Source organism: Crocodylus porosus, unplaced genomic scaffold, assembly GCF_001723895.1.
Source record: "Crocodylus porosus isolate Cpor-Errol unplaced genomic scaffold, CroPor_comp1, whole genome shotgun sequence".
Lineage (NCBI taxonomy): Eukaryota > Metazoa > Chordata > Crocodylia > Crocodylidae > Crocodylus > Crocodylus porosus.
Genome location: NW_017728933.1, coordinates 890,381 through 911,910, shown reverse-complemented (window position 1 = coordinate 911,910; position 21,530 = coordinate 890,381). Strand labels below are relative to the sequence as shown.

At 44.5% G+C, this 21,530-nt stretch overlaps 1 protein-coding gene across 2 annotated transcripts in view; it reads right to left on the bottom strand.

Annotated features, from left to right (window-relative positions):
* Nucleotides 1-993: 993 nt before the first annotated feature.
* RASSF2 (Ras association domain family member 2) overlaps nucleotides 994-21,530 on the bottom strand; it is a 26,171-nt gene continuing 5,634 nt past the window's right edge. The window contains exons 2-11 of one of the 2 annotated variants that reach the window (XM_019545953.1): nucleotides 19,467-19,542; nucleotides 18,667-18,766; nucleotides 18,457-18,605; nucleotides 14,753-14,841; nucleotides 12,114-12,274; nucleotides 11,684-11,785; nucleotides 11,089-11,140; nucleotides 10,800-10,921; nucleotides 7,334-7,431; nucleotides 994-6,010 (exon numbers count right to left, since the gene is read on the bottom strand). In XM_019545953.1, the coding sequence (XP_019401498.1) occupies nucleotides 5,941-6,010; nucleotides 7,334-7,431; nucleotides 10,800-10,921; nucleotides 11,089-11,140; nucleotides 11,684-11,785; nucleotides 12,114-12,274; nucleotides 14,753-14,841; nucleotides 18,457-18,605; nucleotides 18,667-18,766; nucleotides 19,467-19,501 (978 nt within the window). In that variant the 5' untranslated portion in view covers nucleotides 19,502-19,542 and the 3' untranslated portion in view covers nucleotides 994-5,940. Of the gene's footprint in view, nucleotides 6,011-7,333; nucleotides 7,432-10,799; nucleotides 10,922-11,088; nucleotides 11,141-11,683; nucleotides 11,786-12,113; nucleotides 12,275-14,752; nucleotides 14,842-18,456; nucleotides 18,609-18,666; nucleotides 18,767-19,466; nucleotides 19,543-21,530 lie in introns of both variants that reach the window. The other variant, XM_019545954.1, reaches the window with a different exon arrangement.

The window sequence follows — 21,530 nt, the reverse complement described above, 5'->3', positions numbered from 1 at the left end:
CCCCTCCACTCCCCACCCTTCCCCAGCAGCTTATTAGATCCATTACAGTCGGGTACACATTACATTTTCCTTCAAGGTCTCTAGCTTTCCAAGCAGCAGAAGGCTATACTTTCTATAGCTTAAAGGTACAAGTAACCCATTTTCATGGCTGCAGGCCAGACAACAGTTACAAAAGGATGTTCTGGACTTTTATAAGTTTTTAATACCCAGAATACTCTCTACCCTGCTGATGTAATCAAACCAGGAGAACATGAACAGGATGAACCCCTGCCCTCTCTCCCCTGAAGAAATTACCTTCACTTACTTGTGTTGCTTGGGTTTTGGGAGAGTTTCCTGTTTCCTGCCTTTGTCTAGGGAGGACTTCCAGTGTGCTGCATGCTGGATGGGTTGGTGATGGAGGTCTACGATTCCCTATCGGTTAACAAAGCCTCCCACCTTGTTGTCATTTGAATGACAGGTGGAGCTGACATCACCCTTTTCACCTCCTGCCCAATGACAGTGGATTATTTTAGATCCGGGTGAGGTCTCTGCAATAGACACTGTTAGAGGCATGCTATAGAAATTCCCTGCTGGGGAATTCAGTCATTCTTTAGCTGGCTTTACATGAAGCATTACAATTGGCATTGCTCTCCAGTGGTCTGGTATCAGCAAAAAGGGAAGCGGTTACTACTTGTGTTGTTCTCGCTCAGCTCAGATGGACAGGAAAGCTTCAAGGCAGCCACTTGTCCACTCTGAAAAGCACCGAGGTACATTGCAGAAGACAATTTGACCAGCTAGTCCATTTGTCAGGTCAAGAACGGTGTCTGAATTGATACAAAGGCAGGGCAAGATTATAAAAGCAAAGCCATCTTCAGGCTCCAGGGCACTGACTGAGACTCGGACAGAAACGTCTCCCATGTCAGTGTATACGTGTGCAAGTGTATACTCGTTAGATCCTTGGTTTTGTCTCTTTTTGCCCTGATCCTCAGCCCCCAAAAATACACAGGTAGTCAGTTTTCTCAGTAGCATTTCTATCTGCAAAGTGCTTTATTTAAAACAAAACAGGATCTAAGTTATGTGCTTTCAGAATGTATTGAATAATTACATAAAAATGTTCTTGTTAATAAATGAGGCAATGTCAAAGTCATGGTCAAAATACATAAAAAGCATCTGTCACTTTACAATACTCTCAGTAATACAAATGTTGGTCAGGTCGCTGTAAAAGGTACCATTAAAAAAAAAAAAAAAAGCTTACAGAGGTACGTTGAAAAAAAACTAAAAGAAGGAAGGAAGTCATCATGTTTTTTCAGTTAGCACTGACTTACAAAAAGGTATTGCTAGTTTAGCTCCACAGTTAGATGCATACAAATGTCCTAGTATAGATAGATGCACACAGATATCCTGGAGCAGATACTGCAGGTGGTAGCTGAGGCTCAAACTGCAGCAGAAAGGAGAAACTGGGATTAACCCAGTAGTGGTTTTAGTTACAGATCTGGGTTTGAAATCACAAGAATCTCAGATGTCCGCTTGGGGAGCGAGGGGTGCGAAGTGGTTCTGGCATGGCTCCGGTCTGTCATTCTGGCTGCTGCCCATTCCCTTCAGAAACAGTGATGCAGCATTGCTCCATGCATTTCTCTTTGCAAAGGAGACAGTATCCAAAGCCAGCCCATGAGGCAGCAAGTCTCAAAAGAGACCCCCGACAACACGAGATCAAAGCATATTCAGCTTGGAGACAGTTATTATGCTGACCTTGAAACCTTCTTTTAGCTCCACTTTCTACCCCATGAAAAAGCTTTGCTAGACCCCAAGGGGAATAATACTGATAACTGCAACCATCTCCCTGAAGCACTTGTTCTGTCACCAGAGCTTAATTCCCAGACTGTCCCATAAAGCAGTTAAAGCCTGCTTTAACCGGGCTTCCTCTATGTATTACTTCAGGGGCAGCAAGAAACAAATCTTTGAGGGCATGCTGTGCCCACTACTTCCTTTGGCTTGAAGTCCTAATGCTTGCTAACTAACTACCTCAACAGAGCCCTCGCTACAATGCCCAGGTGAAGGTCCATCTACATTAGGGAAACTTGCCTTTTAATAGGCTTGCTGCAGCAGTGCAAAATGGAGCTCATACTGGATAAGGACACGTCCCTATTTTCTGATATAGGAGGGAACACCTAAATCAGAGAAAAATGACACTAATGCAGGCAAGCCCCATATACACTAGCTGTGCGCCTTAAGAGGTCTCTCTCCCCACTGGCTCCCCATGGACAAGAGCAAACTTAACTTCATCCATTTCATGAACAACAACAACAACAAAAATGACACTTGGACTCCAAAATAAGGAGACAAGAAGGAATTCACAGGTTCTTTCTTTTGTGCTTTTTGAGCCCTAAAACAGGTCTGGAGTCATCTCCAGGATCCATTCTACTTGGAAACTCAGGGTGCAACTCTTCATATTGTCCTTGTGCTGGTCGAGTTTCATTGCAACATCATTCAAGAGAAGCTCATTACTATAAACTCTTTTTTGCGAGAGAGATTTGGCATGTTTTGTCTACCAGAGCCTGTATCTTATTTTTGTTTTAATTCCACCATAGAAGTAGTGCAAATCAGATAGCAGGGGTCGGGGGAAAGGGTTATATGATCAGATGCAAACATTAAAGAGAGAAACACACACACCAGGAGGGAATTCGCCCACAGGAAAGTCCAACAACATTCAACTGTAACTTTTCCTTTCAGCAGAAGCCACCAACTAAGGAAAATATTTCCCAGGTTATTTAAACCTATAGTAAAAGCTCCCCCTCTCCTTTCAATTATTGCAATCAATTTTTTCTTCTTTCAATACATCACCTTTGCTGTAGGTTACTCTGTTGTGATGTTGTGTAGGAATGGGTAGGGTTTCCTCTTCAAACCATGCATGTGAAGTTAGTGCTGGTGAACAAGGCTAGGTACCTCTATCTGAGCCAAGTGTGTGCTTAACTTGAAACAATGGAGTCACTGGCAGTCCAACCTATGCTTAAACTACCTGTTGAACCACAGCCCTGAAAGCCTTGGTTACCTACATAAACAGGCATGGCATGAGTAATGGCCATAGAAACATCCCCAACACTTCTGTGCCCAATGTGCCTGCACTATCTGCATGGACTACTCAATGCTGAGACTCTGTTAATTTGGCCACTGAGAAAAGGCTACCTACCACCAATTCTGGCACGAAGTGTCATGCCACTAGGACCAGTTCATTGGGAAAGTCATGCCCAACACTTGCTTCCTGAGAAGACCACTGAACAGCCAACAAGACAAAGTGGCTTATAGCCTCTTCCAGCTGGAACTGGACGAGGTTTGACCGGAGTTACTTAAACAAAATAAAAGCAGTCCAGAGGTGAAGGGATAAAGCCAGTCATAGTTCATGCTGTGCAATATACAGACCGTGAGCATCTCTTGCGCCAGGAGCTCTAGAGCACATCAACTCCTTGTCCACAGACTGAAGCCTGATCTATACTAAGATACAAAACGGTGAAATCCCCACTAGACAACTCATCACAGCAATGCAGAGCTAGTGATTCTGTTAGTCGGTTGAAAATGCAACTTTGTGTAATTTACCTTGTTTGCCAGTGGGTCTGATATAATGTGGAAAGAGGGACTGGAGGGTTAAAGGAGTCCTCTAAGCCCCACCACAACCAGTAGCCCAAAGAGCAAAGAAAATAAAGATGCAGCCCCTGAATCATCCAAATCCCGTCTCAAATTAAATGACATTGCATAGATAATTTCCCCAAGGTATTCACTGAAGACAGAGAACCTCACAGCTCAAGAGTCATCTGAAACCTGTCAACTGTGTGCTGCAAACCTGCTACCTTATCCAGCAATATTTTCTACACATGCAGCAATATATTCCCTCACATCACAGGTTGGATAACAACTCATGTTTTTCTTCCCTGGTCCAGAACTCTCCAAATGAATGAAGAGGGCTTAACATTAGATCCTGACTTCACTGTCAGGTTTTCTATTTATTTAAGCTCTGCATTAAATCAACCTTTCAAGTCATCATCTAAAAAGCAGAACTTCTTATTTGAAGCTTGGTCTGTGCCCCAGGTAAGTATACATGGTTTAAAATAGCAAATTAATGATTGGAACAAGAGAGCAAAATCCTCATATTGCCACAGTTAGGCTTCCATTCCAAAGGAAGTGTTGAGTCAAGAAGCAAGCCTCTATCCACACCAAATAAATGCCTTGCAAACTCCCGCTGTGCTTCTATATCCATCATGCCATGCAGATTCAGAGGTAGATGCTTAGAGACAGATTTAAGACATCAGATTTCCAAGGGCTAGTTAGCTCTCCCCCCAGGGAGATCACTATGCAACTGGGTAAGTGTGAAGCTGAAAAGTATTATTCACAGGGCAGAGGGATGGGTGTGCTGTTTTCAGGACTTTAAAACCTCAGTTAATGGCATGACATGCTTCATTTAAGACTGCAAACCCAAGGCACGCTATCATGGGCGGAATTGCCTGGTATAAGTCTGGACAAAGATGAGAGTCTTTTATCCCTGCTTGAGAAAGGCATTAAAAGCAAGATGGCTCAAGAAGCAGAGCTACTCTCCTAACACACTTAAGCCACAAAAAAGTAAAGGTTACAATTACAGGGCTTCAAGACCTTCTGCCCCACCCTTACCCCTGCAGCTCTCCCGACACATCTTGGGTCAGAATGTAGTCAGGGCTGTCAGGGTGTCCCCATCCAAGCTTATCTCCCATCAGTCTGGTCGAACTCCCACTTCCTGCTCAGACAATACCTGCCTTCTCCTAGCTTCGTGATAAACAGATGAAAAGGGCACACCAGGCGAGGGCCAGAGCAGACTGCTTGCTGTGTGTCATGGGCTAGCTCTTTGAGGACCAGTGCTCAACTTGCCACTATGGTTGAGTGTCTCTGGCTCAATGGCAACAAAACAGGGGGAAAGCCAAGACTATTTGCATGTGGACAGAAAGTCCCTAATGAGAAATAAACTAAAAACCAGTCAAGAATGGCTGAGCGTGGGGGAGTTTTCCTGACAAGAAAGAAGGGGAGAAATCCAAGCAGGAGAGAAGCAAAACCTGTCTTTCACCAGTGCAAGTAAAACAAAAGCTCCCTCTGGCTACATTCTGGCAGAACCTTCTGAGCAGGAAAAAGTACAAGGCAAAGGATCCCACGTAGAACAAAGCTACCCAATACATTCACCTTTGCAATCAAAATGCATTTCCCAATGCATTGCAACTCAACATAATCTGGAGTCAGAAGCAATTATTGCAGTTACTGTAGTTACCATAACCTTGGACCAGTTTGGTGCACTGACCAGGACTGGTCATGTCTCAAGTGTGCTGGCATGGCAAATGCTGGTTTCAATGGACTTGCATTTTGTCTACTTTCTTTTTCATACAGACATGAAAATATATGCATAGTAATGTCAGAATTTAGCACAGTTAAATTTCTCAGACTGGATTAGGCAAAAGGCAAAAGAATATGACCTACTCCTCTTGAATTGACTCTTCAGTCTAGACTCCGCAGGTTAAAGCAGTTGGGCATGGCACCATAACCTTGGTAGAAATATCCCAAGGTCTTTCCCTTCAGCACACTAGTAAAGTAGCTCCCCTCTTAGCAAATACCAAGCACGGTAGTTCCAAAATCACTTCTGAGGGGTATTTCCCCCCACACACACAAGACACATACTTGCATTCAGCAAATTACTTCCTTGGGTGGACTTGGGGAGGGGTAACTACTGGAAGATGTTCCTTCTGTGGAACAAGTCCATTGGCTCATCCACATGGAAGTCTGCTGAGCAGATACAGGGCACACCTCAGTCTCAGCAGGGTTGTGTGTGGTCAGGTTCGATTCCCAGAAGGAAGTGCATCTTCTCTCATTACAGCATGTTCTTCATGTAAACAACTATCCTTAAAAGAGAATCTGTTGCCAAGTCAGGCCCGTGGCACAGTGCTGAAAAGAACTTTAGATCGTTGCTGGGCTCTCAGAAATCTCTTCTAGTCTTTGTTCTATCATTACTCGGAGGTGAGTGTACCTTAAAAAACCAAGGAGAAGAAAATAAGCAAGATCTGAGTCCAAAGAAAAATTTGAAAATATTTTAAAAAAATGCTTTCGCCCACAATTCACCCTCTGGCGGGAATCCTGAGCATGACATTTGCAAGCCGCTGGAAATCACTGAGCTCAGACTTCCTTAGGTGTAAAGTTCCCTTTCACTAAGAATACCCTACTCCCAGATACGCATCTTCTATGGGCCATCAGCCTTTGAACATCTCAATTGTTGGAGAAGGCCATGACAAGAGGTATGTGCCTTGGAGACGGCCAGAGCTCCAAACCACCCCAATGTGAGGACCAGGCTTGTACACCACAAACAGGTCTGGGCACCTCAAACCAACTTGGTTGGCATTTCCCAGTGAACAGCACTCTCCACTTCAATATTTAGGCAGCCAAATACCTCTCAAGGCCCCATCTGTTTAGCTGATGGATACTAGAAAGATTTAAATTTGCCAAGGATTATTAACACATGCATTCCTTCACATTCAGCCTTGTTGTTCACATGGAAAAGGGAGCATTTCCCATTCTATACCTATCAAGCACTGTTTATGGGAATAAACTATACTGCTTAAAGCATACTGCCAGGAACACTGTCCCTTGCTTTGTGGAAATATCTCTGCAAGGAAAAATCTGGAATCCACTCCAGCTGCCAGATCATCATGGGTCAGCACTCTGGCTCTAAGGCTAACTCTCCAAAGTATGTGATATTGGAGATATAATGAGGGCTCAGTCCCATGGTGGAATAAGCTAAACAACAGGTGCAATGAGCCAAAAACAGGATTACAGGGAGCCAAATGGCATGTCAAAAACAGCTTAGCATCTACCCTAGGCAGCTTGGCCCTAGACATGCTAAGCCTGCAGCTAACAATGAAGTGTGTCGAAAGCCTGAAAATCAACCAAAGAAAGGGGAACACTCATATTTTGTCTGTGTCTGGTGCAGATATAAGTCCTGAAGCAGACAGAAGGCTCATGGGTATTGTAAAATAAAGATACCCAAGAACACAAGACCTTGTCAGATCAAACTTTATACTCTTGTGTCTTGTCTCTGCATTCCTCCTCCATGCTTGAACAAGTTGGATATTGAGGATCACGCTTTTCACCTGCAGGCGATTGAAGTTAAGCTTCTTAGCCATATTCAGGCGCCTAAATGTGTGGCATGCTTTTCCAAAAAGGACTCAACCACCAGCAACTCAGTAGTTCAGTAGTGCTGCTGGGATCTCTGCAAAACTAGAGGCACCTACTCAGGCAAGTCTCAATGAAGTGCAGTAATGGAAAAACATCAGATCATTTGGAAAGGAAAACTTACTTGTGCATGAGCTTCTTCACTTCACGATCTTCTTCTTCTCTGAGCTTCTGGATGAAGCTTTTGAGAACTGGCATTTCAAATTTGATATACTGAGCAACCTGTGTTGAAAGGAAATGCAAGTCAGGAAAAAAAAAAAAAACAGTGGAGGAACCTGGACAAACGTATTCCTAAAGGGTTACAGTCCTGGGCTCCTAAAGGTTTTATTCCTCACATGACAGATCTGAAAAAGGTTTGTTCTAATGTTCCCACCCTGACGACCAGCATGAAGCTTACCATACACACCTTTAAAAGGTAGTGCTTAGCTCCAACACTGGGCTAAACATGGAGGTGACTTCTGTCCCAGAATGATTATCTTTATATTTGCTCAAACTTCCATAGGAGCAGAATTAGACCAATGCTAACAGTTTCTGAAAGCTCCACCCTGAGCGATTCAGGCAAAGGCCATAAACCCCATCTGTGGTCGAGCCAGGCTCAGAATGGACCTCCCAGTCCGTTAGGAAATACCATTTGCCAACCGCTTCATTTTGTTTTTCAACAAAAACCCTCCAACAAGTTTGTCATGTCTCTTTGGAAGCACATCTCACTGTTTTGCAACATACTTCACTGCACTGGTATCACATGAGGCTGTCTTATGATTTGACTTTTGTTCCTTTTTATCCACTGGAACTCAGTGAAACAGCTCAGTGAAACAGCTGTCTTCATTTGCAAGGAAGACACCAAGCACAACTCTGGGAGAACGCTGACATTTGAAATCCATGACTTAAAGGTCTTTGCAAATCATTTCAGGAAAACAATCCTATTGCCTGGGGAATTGGGAAGTGGGACAGCAAGGCAAATAAAGCCAGTTTCTTTAAGAAAGACAGTTAGATGCATTTTGCACAAAGTTACTGAAACTGAAAGCAAAATGTAATTTAATATATCTCCTATTCTCCGTTACACCCTTCTAAAACCAGAACAACTTCATAAAAATAAATCAGTCCATTTATTCCACCCTTAAACTAGTTAAGTAAAGCAGAAGTCCCCCCTGCCATTCTAAAGCAAAGTCTCTTTTCTGGCCGTGCCATTTACATCCTGTTGTTGCACATAACTGGAAATCACTTTCTAAGAAAATCTCTCTAAAATTGTTACATTTCACTAATTTGTCTCAAATCTGGGGTGGTCTCAACTCTATATGGGTGTATTTAACTTCATGGACATGTGAACATTTTTTTTGCGTGGAGGTCAGCTCCACCATGACTGGCGTCGTGCTGGCTTTCCAGGCATGGTGAAGATATGTGCTCACATCTTCTATCCTTCACAGACCGATATGGAGCATCAGGTGCAAACAGAGCACCTACCCTTCCTCTACCCTAAACTCTGCCATTTCCTACCTACTTTAATAAAAGAGTTACTGTAAGTGCCAACAGGGACTCCGGTTGCAGTAGGATTACCATGCGTCCACCAGAGGGCAGACAAAAGCTATTTTTCACCAGCAGTATTTTCCACATTATGAAGCATCAATTGTGTCAAAGAACACATTATAGACGAGTGCATATAAAGAACTCTGATCAAGTCCAGAAAATCAGATGGTCAACATGATGTTTTGAGACACATAGCAGAAGTCATGGCATAGGCAGTAGGTACTGGTGATTCACTTATCCAGAGGATATATCTATTTTTAACCAGCTAGACAGATTTTCCTCAGGGTGAGATTTTGAAAAATGTTCTACCCTGAATGAGAACAAAAGATCAAATCTCAAAAACTTCAGGGAGCCAAGACCATTCCAATTAGAGCAAAACTCATCAGTGTATCCATGTTTTCTTTCCTTTCCTTTAAAGTTTCGGGTAGCTCTCAGAATCAGAATCTCTCAGCTCTCAGAATCTCAAAACAAAAGGTTATTTCCACCAGAGAAGACCTTTTCCATTCTGCAAATACCATGTTTGGACAATTATGAAAGTTGTTCCTAGTTCTTCAAAATGGGGAACTTTTGAAAGCCAAGCCTTTTCAGAGAACAGCAACGTAAGCATTTTCAACGAAAATCCTGTCCCTCTACTTCCCTAACAACATATAAGCCTGAATACTAATCAAACATTGTGTCTGCAAGGAAATCCAAAAAAGAAACACTTCTGCACAGGCAGGTGGTAGACTGCAGGGCTCTGCCATCATTCACTTTGCTAATCTATCTGAATCCAGCAGATCTGACTGCCTTTTGCCAAGTGCTAGGGAAGCATAAATTCACCCTGGTGCAGGAAAGGCCTGTAGACTTGTATAGGAAGTTAAGATTGGTATTTTCAGAGTACCCAAAAGTGACTTGGGTAGAATTTTCTACAGCATCTAAATGGGAGCTAGGTACCTAAATTCCACTGAAAGTCGTATTGAAATTGTGTAATTTAGCACACCGTTTGGGAAAGGAGAGGACCTAACTCCCCAAAATTCTTTGAAAATACCACCTCACACCCTGCAGGTGCTATAATTACATGTTTAGGTTCAGTACCCAATATCAAGGTGCACTGCGTTAGCAGTCAGAGTAAAAGGCCAATCAAACAAAAATGAGGCTAGACAGAAACAACTCTAAAAAGTCCTATAAGGCACTTATACACATGCTCTGGGGTGCAGTGGAGCATTTTAATATTAGAACGGCTCTCGGGAGCCACTCTAATTAAAATGCCTGCAGCATCTTGTGTATTCAGCGCCCCACACTTCGAAATAGCAGTGGGGGTGCTTTAACTAAAGCTCATTTGGCAAGCTTTAATAAAGCACCCCCGCCACCATTTTGAAACATGAAAGTGCTGAATACATGAGTTGCTGAAGCACGCCGGAGTGTTTTGATTAGAAAGCTCCAGCAGACTCGATTAATCAGGACCCATTGCCCCATGTGTAAAAGTAACCAGAGATTTTGCCAACAAAATGTGTTTGCTCTGTTTTTAAAGCTGATCTCTTAACGCTTAGGGTACTCGTACACAAGGCCAGAGGCTTAACTGAGTCTGCTGCAGCGTGGTAATTACCATGCTCCAGCCAGCCTCTGGGTCTCGTGTATCACTGACCCCATGCTTCAAAATGGTGGTGGGGCGCTTTCTCTAAAACTCGTTTGATAAGCTTTAGATAAAACATGCCAGCTGCCATTTTGAAGCACAGGGATACTGATACACGAGATGCTCTAGGTACTTTAATTAGAGCAGCTGTTGGAGCCCTGAGCACTTTTAGCCACCAAAAAACTATTTTTTCCAAAGACAGAGACACTTTGGGTAGCATTTTGGCTAGACTCCCCCCCAAATGATAACTTTTTGCTTCTTTTGTCTTCCACACCTATCCTCATCCCAACTGTTTTATTCTCTGCACAACTTTCCAGCCAACCCCAGCTTTTCTGTCCCTGAGCTAAAAGTTGTAAGGTCCCCATCTTTTTGCTAGTTCACTGTAGCAGGCAGACAAAGGTCTGCTTCTTCACACCGGCTTCTAAAGCTAACAGACATGTGATTTGGTACTCACATCATACGTGACTTCTTCGACTTGGTCCTTCTCCATCAGGAAAACTTTGGAGACTTGTTCACATGGCCCCTGTAGGATGCGGGCAATCAAGGGGTAGTCTGTAGCCTTCAGCTTCTGCTTTTCTGCCAGAGCCCAATAATAAAAAAGAGCAATTAGTATGCAGATTACATGGAGAACAGAGAAGGTGCCATTTTTAATACTGACAGCTCCCCTTAAAGATCATAGCAGGACATAAGCTAAACCCTGTTTTAGTGAGCTGCTGTAAGCAGAGGATTTCTTGCAGACTTACCTCCACTGGTGTGGACAATATACAATGCAAATTCTTCAGCAGAGTTTTCAATCTGAACAAAGACAACAACAGCAACAAAATAGGGGTTAATATGCGGCTGGATTATAGTCAAGAAAAGCAATTTCAGAGCATCTGGAATCATTCTAAGGATTCTTGTAGACAAGAACTCTGTCCATTTAAGAGATAGGTAAACAGAGAACAGAGAGAGGCAGAGTCAATTAGCCCTTTAATTGACATGTATTATAGTAGCATCCACCACCCTCAACTAAGAATGGTTTCATTGCATTAGGCCCAATACAAGGGGCAACAAGAGATGCAGCAATTTGCCCAAGGTCACTCAGCAAGCCACGCAGAGCATTCAGCTCTAATGATCATTCGGGCACCCTGACCCTTTTTATGGTTCCTTCCAGGCTTCAGGGGTAGGTGCCAGCCTCCTGCTTTAAACACTAAACACGCTCCTCTCCCAAGGAGCTGTGCTTAGCTTGGCATGCAGCAGCTCTCTCAAAATGAATCAGTAAGTGAAAGGAGCCAAAATGAGACTGGTCAGATGAGAAAATTTAGCAGAAAAAATAACTTGGGACAGAGCTCGACTTGCCTTAAATTTGTTCAACAGCAGTTTGAGGACTTGAGGAGTTGTCATTGTGCTGTTTATCCTGACGTTGGTAATGGAGCCATAGGCTGGCGTGAACACAGAGGTCTAAATTGGGAAAGAAAATTTAGAATATTCAGATTACACTTCCCTGCCTCCCTCCAGCATTTCTTCTGCCAGAGTAAAATCTGTACCTGGTTCCCCCTATAGATATTCTAGGCCCTTTGTTAGTCTCACTTTGAAGGCTTTCAGTGATGCACAGGCTTGCTACCCTCTACTCTTGCAAGATGCCCACAAGGAGGAGCACTCTGCAGAGCTGCTATCCAGCCTGGCACTCAGGGCTGACATTCGAATCGTGACTACTCTGCTCTCTATTCTGTGACCCAAATGACTCCTGGCCTCTCCCAGGCCCCATGCCACAGTGCAAGGCCCTCACTTTGTGGTTGTAGAAGTGCCCGTTGATGGAAAAGCGATGGCGCTTGATCCGTCGCTGCTCACTCGGGGTGCGAAGATTTCCCCTGCGGCGCACACCCACGTCGCTTCTGGTCCTCATCAGCTGCGGCGTCTCCTCTGGCTGGGATTTTAAGTCACTGACATCTGGAAGGGACAGGAGCAAGGATGTTTTGTCACACAGGACAGTCATGCACAGGAAAGAGACACCCATAGAAACAAACACATCGCTTCTTCGACTGCAAAGGTGTGGGGACAATAGCTCTCTCTCGGTCCTTTGTTTGCACAGCACCCAACACAACAGGGCACTGGTCCGCAACTGTACCCTGCATGCAACATTATGAGCTAGTCAATGCCCATGTACCAAAGTAAAATGTGACAGTCTTAGAAAACTGTTTTTAACAATGTCTAGCAAGATGCACATTTTTTTACTCTAAGACCAACTGAAATTAGTGTGCCAAGATCCTAATTTACACTGATTCAACTACTAACCTGCAACCCCACTCTCTGATGCACTGATGGGGCCTAATAAGTCGGAATTACTGCGTCAATCCATACAAAATCAAGGCCTCCTTTCTTATGAAGTTAAGCACCTTATTTGCTTTTTTATAATTTACCTCCGCCCCTCCCCCTCCCCTTGCCCTTTTTTAATGAGATCAGGAAAACCAGACCAGTGCTTCAGATCTCTGCATGACAACTGGACCAGACCCAAATGATAATAACTTGCCTGTTCATCTATTTTTAATGAACCATTTGAACTAGAACTTAGATTTTTTTTTTCATTCAAAGCACGCCTGTACCACCAAATCTCCATCATGCTCCATTCCAGACTCATGCTGCACGGCACAGGGACAAGGCATTCAGAAGAAGCCTTGCATTTTCACTACATAGTCATTTTTAGGGGCATGCGTGGCCACTTAAAGCAAGGCTGTTATATTTGCAAGCTAATACAATAACGTGGCGTGCAAAGTGTTTTACAAACTAGTAACAGTTAATCATATGGGCAGTTTCTAAAAGCTGGCTCTGCAATAGGCTCAGACAGACTCCCAGTGCCCCAGGAAAGGAAGGGAAGTACTGTGCACTTGGACAGGTGGGGAAACAAGGCAGAGAGGTTGAGAGCCCTGTCTGCAGGGCCACCTAGAATTTGCAATTTGACCACCTGCAATTTAAAGTGAACATGAGCTGCAGGTATTCAGTCATTCTGAGAAGCAATGTGCCCAAAGCCAGAGAATGACTGAGCATGAGTCAGGATTTAAGCAGAGCACCAGAAAGGCCTAAAAAGGCATAACAATCACCCAGACAGACTTGAGGCCTACACAAGTGGCTTAACGTTGACAGCACTGTCAAGAACTACTCTGGGCTCCATATCAGCCCCCAGAGACCCAGGCATCAGCTTGTCTGCCTCAAAGGGCACCTTCAGCATCCCCCTTCCTAGCTAACCCCACACAGGGGCACCATCAGTTCAACACCAGGACAAACACTACTGGGAATGGACAAGCATGAAACTTGGACTCTGTTCCTGGCTCTGTCACTGAGCTGTTGGGAGAGACCCTCGGCAAGTCTCTTTCCCCTTCTGTGCCTCTATTCCAAGAAGAGTCTCCCTCACTAGATGTCTGCACTGAGCCTGACCATGGGGCTTCTCAGTCTCCGTGGGAAGACCAATAACTTCACCACGGCACAAAAACTGCTTCTGACAGCATCTGGGCAGCCTCCCATCCCAATAATGGCCCAGCCTTGCCATGCTTGGTTGAGGACAACTCATAGGCCACAGCAGGAGGAAGGCAGGCACCGAAACCAAGCATGCTAGGGGTTAAAAAGCATGCCTAAAGCAGAGACAGATCTCCTGCTCCTCTTTAAACAGGAAAGGCCCTTCAGGCTGAACTCCAGGCGTGCACACACACACACACAGACGGATGGGAAGAGAAAAGCCCTCCTTAGAAATGTTTATTTCCCCATGGTAACGGCATTTAACAATGGTTCCTATTATTCCTCTTTCAAGCAGGGAGTGAGGGACACACGAGGGGTGGGTGGGAGCTGCCAAAGGAAAGGGAAGCACCAGGACGAATGGAGAATGTTACTCAATGGCTCTTGTTTTCATCGTTTTCCTCTGGGGTTTTGCTCTGAGCTTTTCTGAGGCACTTGGATGAAGCGAGACAATCCTGGGGCTCAAGGGGAGGGGGGTGGGGGGAAATGGGAGGAGTGCATCAATTGGCAGCAGCATGCTCATTGGGATGTTTACAGCAGGCAATTAGGGTTAGGACTTTACAACAACTAGGAAGGAATACAGGATAGCCACAGATTCAGGGGCACTGGAAGTTGAGGGAGCCAGGGGAAGCTGTAGCAGAATATGTTCTGTTATCCTCATCCTTTCACGTGCAGCTCCAGCTCTTATTATGTACACACCACTTAGGAGTGGCTTGGCAACCTTGACTGTCAGCTTCCCAACCTGCACAGCCTGCAATACAGACAGATGAATAGCTTCATATAGGACAAGCCAAAGGCAGTGCCTGAATCCACTGGACATTTTTTGGAAGAAATTAAAAGGCAAAACTTGTGAGCATGAGCCATTCCCCATCCTGAGATGGGCAATCAAGCCAAGTAGCCAGTCCACTTTCCCCATCTTACCTGCTCCACTTTCAGGATCCTCAGCATCTGCCATGGCATCTACATCTGTTATCTGAATATCCGGTAAGGCACTTGGCTTCACTACCGACCTAATACAGACAGATGTACTGTTATTATGTAGAGGTGGAAAGTAGCTTGAAACTACTATTTTTTCTTAAGACTTTTACAAACTGATACAGTGGGTTTATTTTCTCATACGTCATGGAGACTCATAGAAGCAGCCATCCTATCCAGCAGGCCCCTCTGTTAAAAATCATTCTCGTAACTAATCAAGGCATACATTTAGAAAGAGATAAGCTTGCACAAACATAAGCGAGGTGGCAATTCGCCTTGCGCAAAAGCCACAGGCCTTCTGCTGGCTCTCCACATCCCGGGGAATTCTCTCCCCACTAATTTTCAGCTTTGTACAGGACTGAGCAATAAATACATTTGGTGCCAGGAAGACCATGGCTGAACTTTTGGATCAAAGGCACAAGTTAGCTTTATATCTGACAAGTTGGTTAAGTTTCAACTAGACTCAGATTAATCTGGAAAGCTGTTCAAAGCTTTTGTCAGCTACTGGGCAGAGGAGACAGAACTTCTGGCTCCTTGGCCTGGAACAGCAGTATGAAGAAATGTCAGGCTTTTAATCCTATAAAATACAACACATGAGAAGAAAGTTGAAATCTCCCCTTAGGTTTAACACAGCTATTTAAGTCACCTCTGTGCGTAGGCAGATAATGCCTACGAACAACTTCAGTCCCTGCTAACACGGGAGTCATAACAGACTGTATTTACATTGAATGTGACAGGTCAAATGCTGTCAGACATACATGGAGCAGTCACAGTGTCCAGTAGATAGGGCACCAGACTGGGAGTGGGGAGACCTGAGTCCTACTTTTGGCTCTACCACTGATGTGGACTGCAATGCTGAATAGGCTCTTCTGTCGGTCCCTGCTATCGCCCTTTGCCAGCTTTGTCTAGTCAAACTGTAAACACTTTGGAGCACGGACTGTCCCTTGCTAGAAGACTGTCAAGTGCTCAGTGAAGATCGGTTGGTGCCTCTAGGTACTACTGCAAGCCACACAGCAATGTGTCCAGTTAACACAGAAATCAGTGTTCAGAGATCTTTAGCATGGTTTTTCAATACAAGCACCTTGTATCTTAACACACAGCCAAAAGGAACAGTTTGTTCATGGTTAGACTAAGAGAGTCAACAACAAGTCACTCAATCTACCAGCTCAGTCAAATCCTATCATTTTAACAAGTCCAATAGCTAGGGAAATTCATCAGCTGTTTATTAGTATATTGTAATGTTTTTAATTGGATGTGAAAAGGGGAGAGAGAGAGAGACATGCAGACACATCATGTGCATTGTAATCCAGCTCCTCAGCCAGGGCTGTCTGGCATTTCTTATTGTCCCCCCTAGTATTGCCCTCTAGTCCTGTCTAGAGAGTGTGGGGAAGCAGGCCTCTACAGTCACTTCACAGAAAAATGAGGGGGATTTCTAAAGCCTGTTTTTCCATTTTCCAAAGAATTATGGGAGGCAGCCTATTCAACTTCAGTCAAAAGTACCTTTTCACATGGCACTTGGTTTTGCTTTGGAAATTGCTATCGTCACCTCACGTCTCAGTATCAAACTAGTCAGTCAGGTGAAGCGGGCTGGATTTGGCGTTTTTCAGCCATGATTTTTTCATCACATCTCTGTTTCTTTTATAGGGACCAGGGGTAAACTTGATAATGTTTCCCTAAAATGTCCTTCCCTCCCTTTTTTGATTTTTCAGATGATTTGAACCAAGGGGAATGTTCTGAACAAGAAGCTTTTGCTGGGCTTCTTTCTTTCTTGGGTAAGTTTGCGTAGTTTGCAACAAATACAGAATTATCTCATTCGTCAAAAAGGGAGGGCAGATGTCTCACTTAAAGATAGCACCCACAGCAGGTTATCCTATGTGAAATCTGCAGGGGCTTTCCTCAGCCCCAGGACACGCATGACAGATAGAGTGGTCATGCCAGAATCATGTGAAGAACATATGTAAAGGGGTGCTGGGAACCTCCCTCCCTGATTTATACTTTTCTCTCTCCCTGTGACATTTATTAAGTCATTCATGGTTTTTGAGGCCAGATAGGACCATTACATCGCCTACTCTGACCTCTTGTATAATACAATCCAATGCATTTCACTGAATTACCCCACATCAGTTTTCTTTGAGTACTATGCATCTTCTAGAAAGGCTAAAGGCACAAACACTTGTAGCCTGCAACACAGATATGGAGAGTGTTCATTGCAGACATGTTGATAAGTACTCTAAAATTACTTGGCAATCCATTAACTTGAGATACAAAAAGCAGGTAAATCTATACCCTACAGTCTCATCTCCCCTAGGAAAACAGGTGGTTTTCTTTAAAAAGCAAACAAACAAAAACCACACAACAAATTAGTTAGTGCATTGTTAAATCCTGAAGTGGACAAGGTAGTTTTCCAACATGCATCAATACGCCAAGGCAAACATTAGCAGCTGTGCCTATGGAGTCTTATTTTCCCCACTTTTTGGCTTCGTTTGTTGACTTTGGAAAGGGGAGATTTCAGTTTGGCCAGAAGGCAACCTTTTCACTCAACCTACAGGGAAACTGAGGCAACAGCCAAATCTGGTGGTGGGAAAATATGCCGTTTCATCACTGGCCGAGTGAGAGGAAAACTGCACTGATGTAACATACACTTCACATGGAAACTGCGAGAGCCAAGCTAGGAAAATAATTCTGTTGGCAAACTGAGAAGTTAAAGACCTCTTTAGGGAGCAGATAAAATATGGGGTCAGTAAAACACACTGGCTGTAAATGAAATTGGGGAAGTTCACTCAGCCATAAATCTTCATGGGTTTGCCTCCCACAGTAGATTTAGTCGTGGACTTTATTTGGTATTCAATAAAAAAACCAAACAAGTGCTGCAAGATGGGAATTCACAAGGTTAATAGCACTGGTGTCTAATGTATGTTTGCCAACTGACAGCAAAGAATAAAGTATCACCAACCAGCAGGTACACAGAGGGCTTTCCATCCCTGATCTCCAACGTCTATACAACAGGTTCTGAGTGATGCAGGGGTGAGTCATTTCACCTCCCCGTGCTTCAGTTCCCCACCCCTCATTTTGCCTGGCTTCTCCAGTTAGATGAGTGTTTCTTTACTTCATCTTTGTACAACATCCAGAAAAGTATGGTTGTGAACTTGGTTGGGTCTACCGTGATACCAATAATCCAAACACCTCACTAAAGAGAGCAGGCCAGCTCAACAAGCATGCACCTGTCCTCCTCTGAGTGCACTGGCCCCATGACAAATACAGTGTAGAACAGAGGTTCCCAACCACCAGGCCATGAAGGGTTGGGTGCTGAGTTGTGGCACGAGCCCCCCACATGGACCTGTCAGTGTGTCTGGGCGAGCGGCTTCCACCACCAGCAGTCATGCGCAGGGTTAAAGTTGGGTGGCGGGGCAGCCCCAGGAGGAAGGCGGCCTGCTCTGTGCACCCTGTTCCACTCCCGTGCCAGTCCACAGTATAAAAAAAAAGTTTGGGAGCCAGTGGCGCAGCACACACCCCCTCTTAGCCTGCTCCCCTAATGGTACGTTCTGTCCCCAGTGATTCAGTAGAATCCAGTGAACGTACAAACAGGATGAGTCCATGCAGACAAACTCTTACAACAGCATCTGCCCTAAAGAGGAGGGCCACAAACTGACCCATGTGCTCCCAGATTGCAGCCAGAGTGCCAAGAGGAAGAGGATGGAGGGGGCCGGATTCGCTGGTTGTCATCCTGCATCTGCAAACGGATAGGCCGGCGCAAGCCCCAGGAGATGTTCAGCAAACCCTCGACGATAAACTCGCCTTCCTCCTGCACAGCAAACAGAGACACGTGGGAATGTCTCAAGTCATATTTACAGTACACAGACCTCCTCCTCCTCCAAGGTTCCCCAAGCCCAGATCCAATCCATCATCATTAACAAAGCCTCACAGCTCCTGCTCTCTGGGACACATGTACAATAACCTCCACTGGGAAGGAGGAAAGAGGACACAGAAAGGAACGAAATTTACTGGCTGGGTTGCACCAGGCATGGGGCCAGGAGTCCTGGCCTACCCTTGAGGCTTTACTTATAAAATGATTTTAGGTTGAGCATTTTTTTAAAATCCAAACAACACTGAAGGAAGCCGCCTTACGGACATGGTTGTCATAACATAAATTTATTCGCCTTGCCATATTGAAACAGTTGGACTTGCGAAAAGCCCTTTACACAGGTACATGCTGTGTACATCCAGTGTGCACATGGGGAAGGGTTGTATCACATTACCTGTGCACACTGGGAAGGGTTGTATCCCATTACCTCCTCCAAGTCAGGTAAAAACAATGCATCTTACTAGTGCAGGCAAGCCTCCATTTTCTCTCCTGTGGTTGATGTCACTAAATACCATGAGGATCCCACGGAACATTCAAAGAACATGAATTGGGCCTAAATAACTACAATTTAGGAAATTAAAAAGATATACAATAAAAGAGCAAGTCTAGCTGATTGTGATCGCCTTGAGGCTTATAATAGTGTGCATTTCTAGGAGCACTCCTACTCCAAAACAATCAACAGGGCTGTTAATAGTCAATTTTTGACCTCTCTGGCCTACATCAAGCCAGCCCTTCTCATTTTTCATTTTAGCATTTCCATCTAAGTCACATAACTCATTTGCTCATTGGATTTCTTACCTCTCTGTGCCGGAGCTGCAAGTTCTGACCTTCATAATATAAGTTGTACGTCTTCAAATGCAACATCAGTTCATTTCTGGAAGCATGAAAGAAAGGAGAGAAAGATGCTAAGGAAAGATGATACTATGTATTTGTCAAACCCATCCCTTTGGCATCCAAGCACCTAAAATGGTAACCCTCAGGCGACCAAACCAAAGACAGTTAAGTGAGGGGAAGCCAAGGAGTTACCTTCCAGAGTCAGGCTGAATTAAAGCCAACCAGGATCCCTGGGCATGCCCCGATGACTCTGCCACTACACAAGTTAGCTATGACAAAAGTGTCTCAACACATGAACCATCCAGTCCATTGTGGAAGGAGCTGCCACTGGTCCTCTTTGGCCAAGTTCAAGCTCCCTCCCTTCTCCAGACTGGGGCTCAGGGGGGCATCGGCATTTAGGAAAATGTCAGGGCAGGAGTTACACCTATGGTCACCATTTCAAGCTTTTTTTTTTTTTGCAACCACAAAGGATAGAAACAGATTCCCTTTTTATATAAAAGCTGAGCATCTCTTGTGACCACGAGCTCCGAGAGCCAGGATGCTATACAACCTCCAGCAAAAACCCAGCCATGGCCAGAGCTTCCATTTAGAAACTTAGGACAATGAGATGAGTGGTCAGTCAGTCATTCCCTGCCCCAGAGTTGCTTCCTTAAGCCAACTCTTTGGATCAGCTCTTTGTGAACATGTGTCAAATTTCAATCTTTTCTGGGTCCTACTCCCTTGCAGAAAAACCCCAGCCATTTCTTTTTCTCAGGTTTTTTGTTTTGCAAAATGATGCTGCATTTTACAGTTTATTTGGGTTTAATTAAAAAATTATAATGCTCCCCCCGCCCCACAAATGAATTGTCTGCTTAACCCCAAACAGAAGTCTTTTTTTCCACCCCCAGTTTCCAGTTCAGTCAGCAAGCTAGTCAGTTAGGCTCTGGACAGCTCTAATACAGGCCCCACACAGTGCCCTGATCGCAAGATTGACATATCTGCCTTTTGCTCTCTGTTTCAGACAAATAATTCATGGCATATCTGTATGACATCAGCTGTGCATCTATAGCAGCAGAGGCACCGATACCAAGAGAAGCAGAATCTCTTCCTCCAAAGCCAAGGTATTCCTCTGACCCCATCCATCCATTCTCATTCTCAGCAGCCTTTCAAAAACAGTGTACCAGAAGCATCAATACCCAAGCCCGAGAGACAGAATCATAGACAATTAGGGCTGGAAGGGGCCTCCGGAGATCACCTAGTCCAACCCCCTGCTCAGAGCAGGATCAGCCCCAACTAGATCATCCCAGCCAAAGCTTCATCTCACTGGGTCTTGAAAGCCTCTGGAGATGGAGATTCCACCACCATCTTTGGAGGTTTTCAAGATGATCCAGATAGGCAAAGCTTTTGCACTGGTTTAAGTAGTGAGCAGCTTCCAAACACTTTGGTGCTGGATGCTACAAACGCATCTTCATTGCTTCTTCTGGTCCAGAGTACAGATTACATTACTAAAAGCACCAGGACCTGCTTTCCACTATTGTTCCCAGAGGAATATTGCCTGGGGCTTGCAACAGGCCCTTGCTCTACTGACCAAAGAGCTATAACCATAATAAAAACAGGCAGACCTTGAGGCAGTAGGTTTCAAGGCTGCAAGATAGAAGAAATACACAGTCACTTGACTTGGTGCTCAGGCAAATAAAGCAGCCCCCATCACAACAAGTTCAGCCCTCTCTGTTCACTGTTCGTGTCACTGATCTAAAAGCTTTTATCCAAGTTCAAAATATGCCACAGCTGTAGTTACTCCAGGAAAAATAAGATGGCCAAGCAGAGGTACTGAGTGTACAAATCTCCAGGTGATTTGGGCTGTTTTATGGCAACCTCAAGCAGTCATTAACCCTGTTTAATTGTCTGACTAGATTTCAGGCTGCTTTGGCTTTAATCACACTCATGGATTTGCTGTTAGGGTGAAAAGAAAAAAAAACTCAGGTGCATTATTTTACTGCCTTTCGAGGCATGTTTAAAGCCTGGGAATACTTTTGCTTCCTTGCAGAC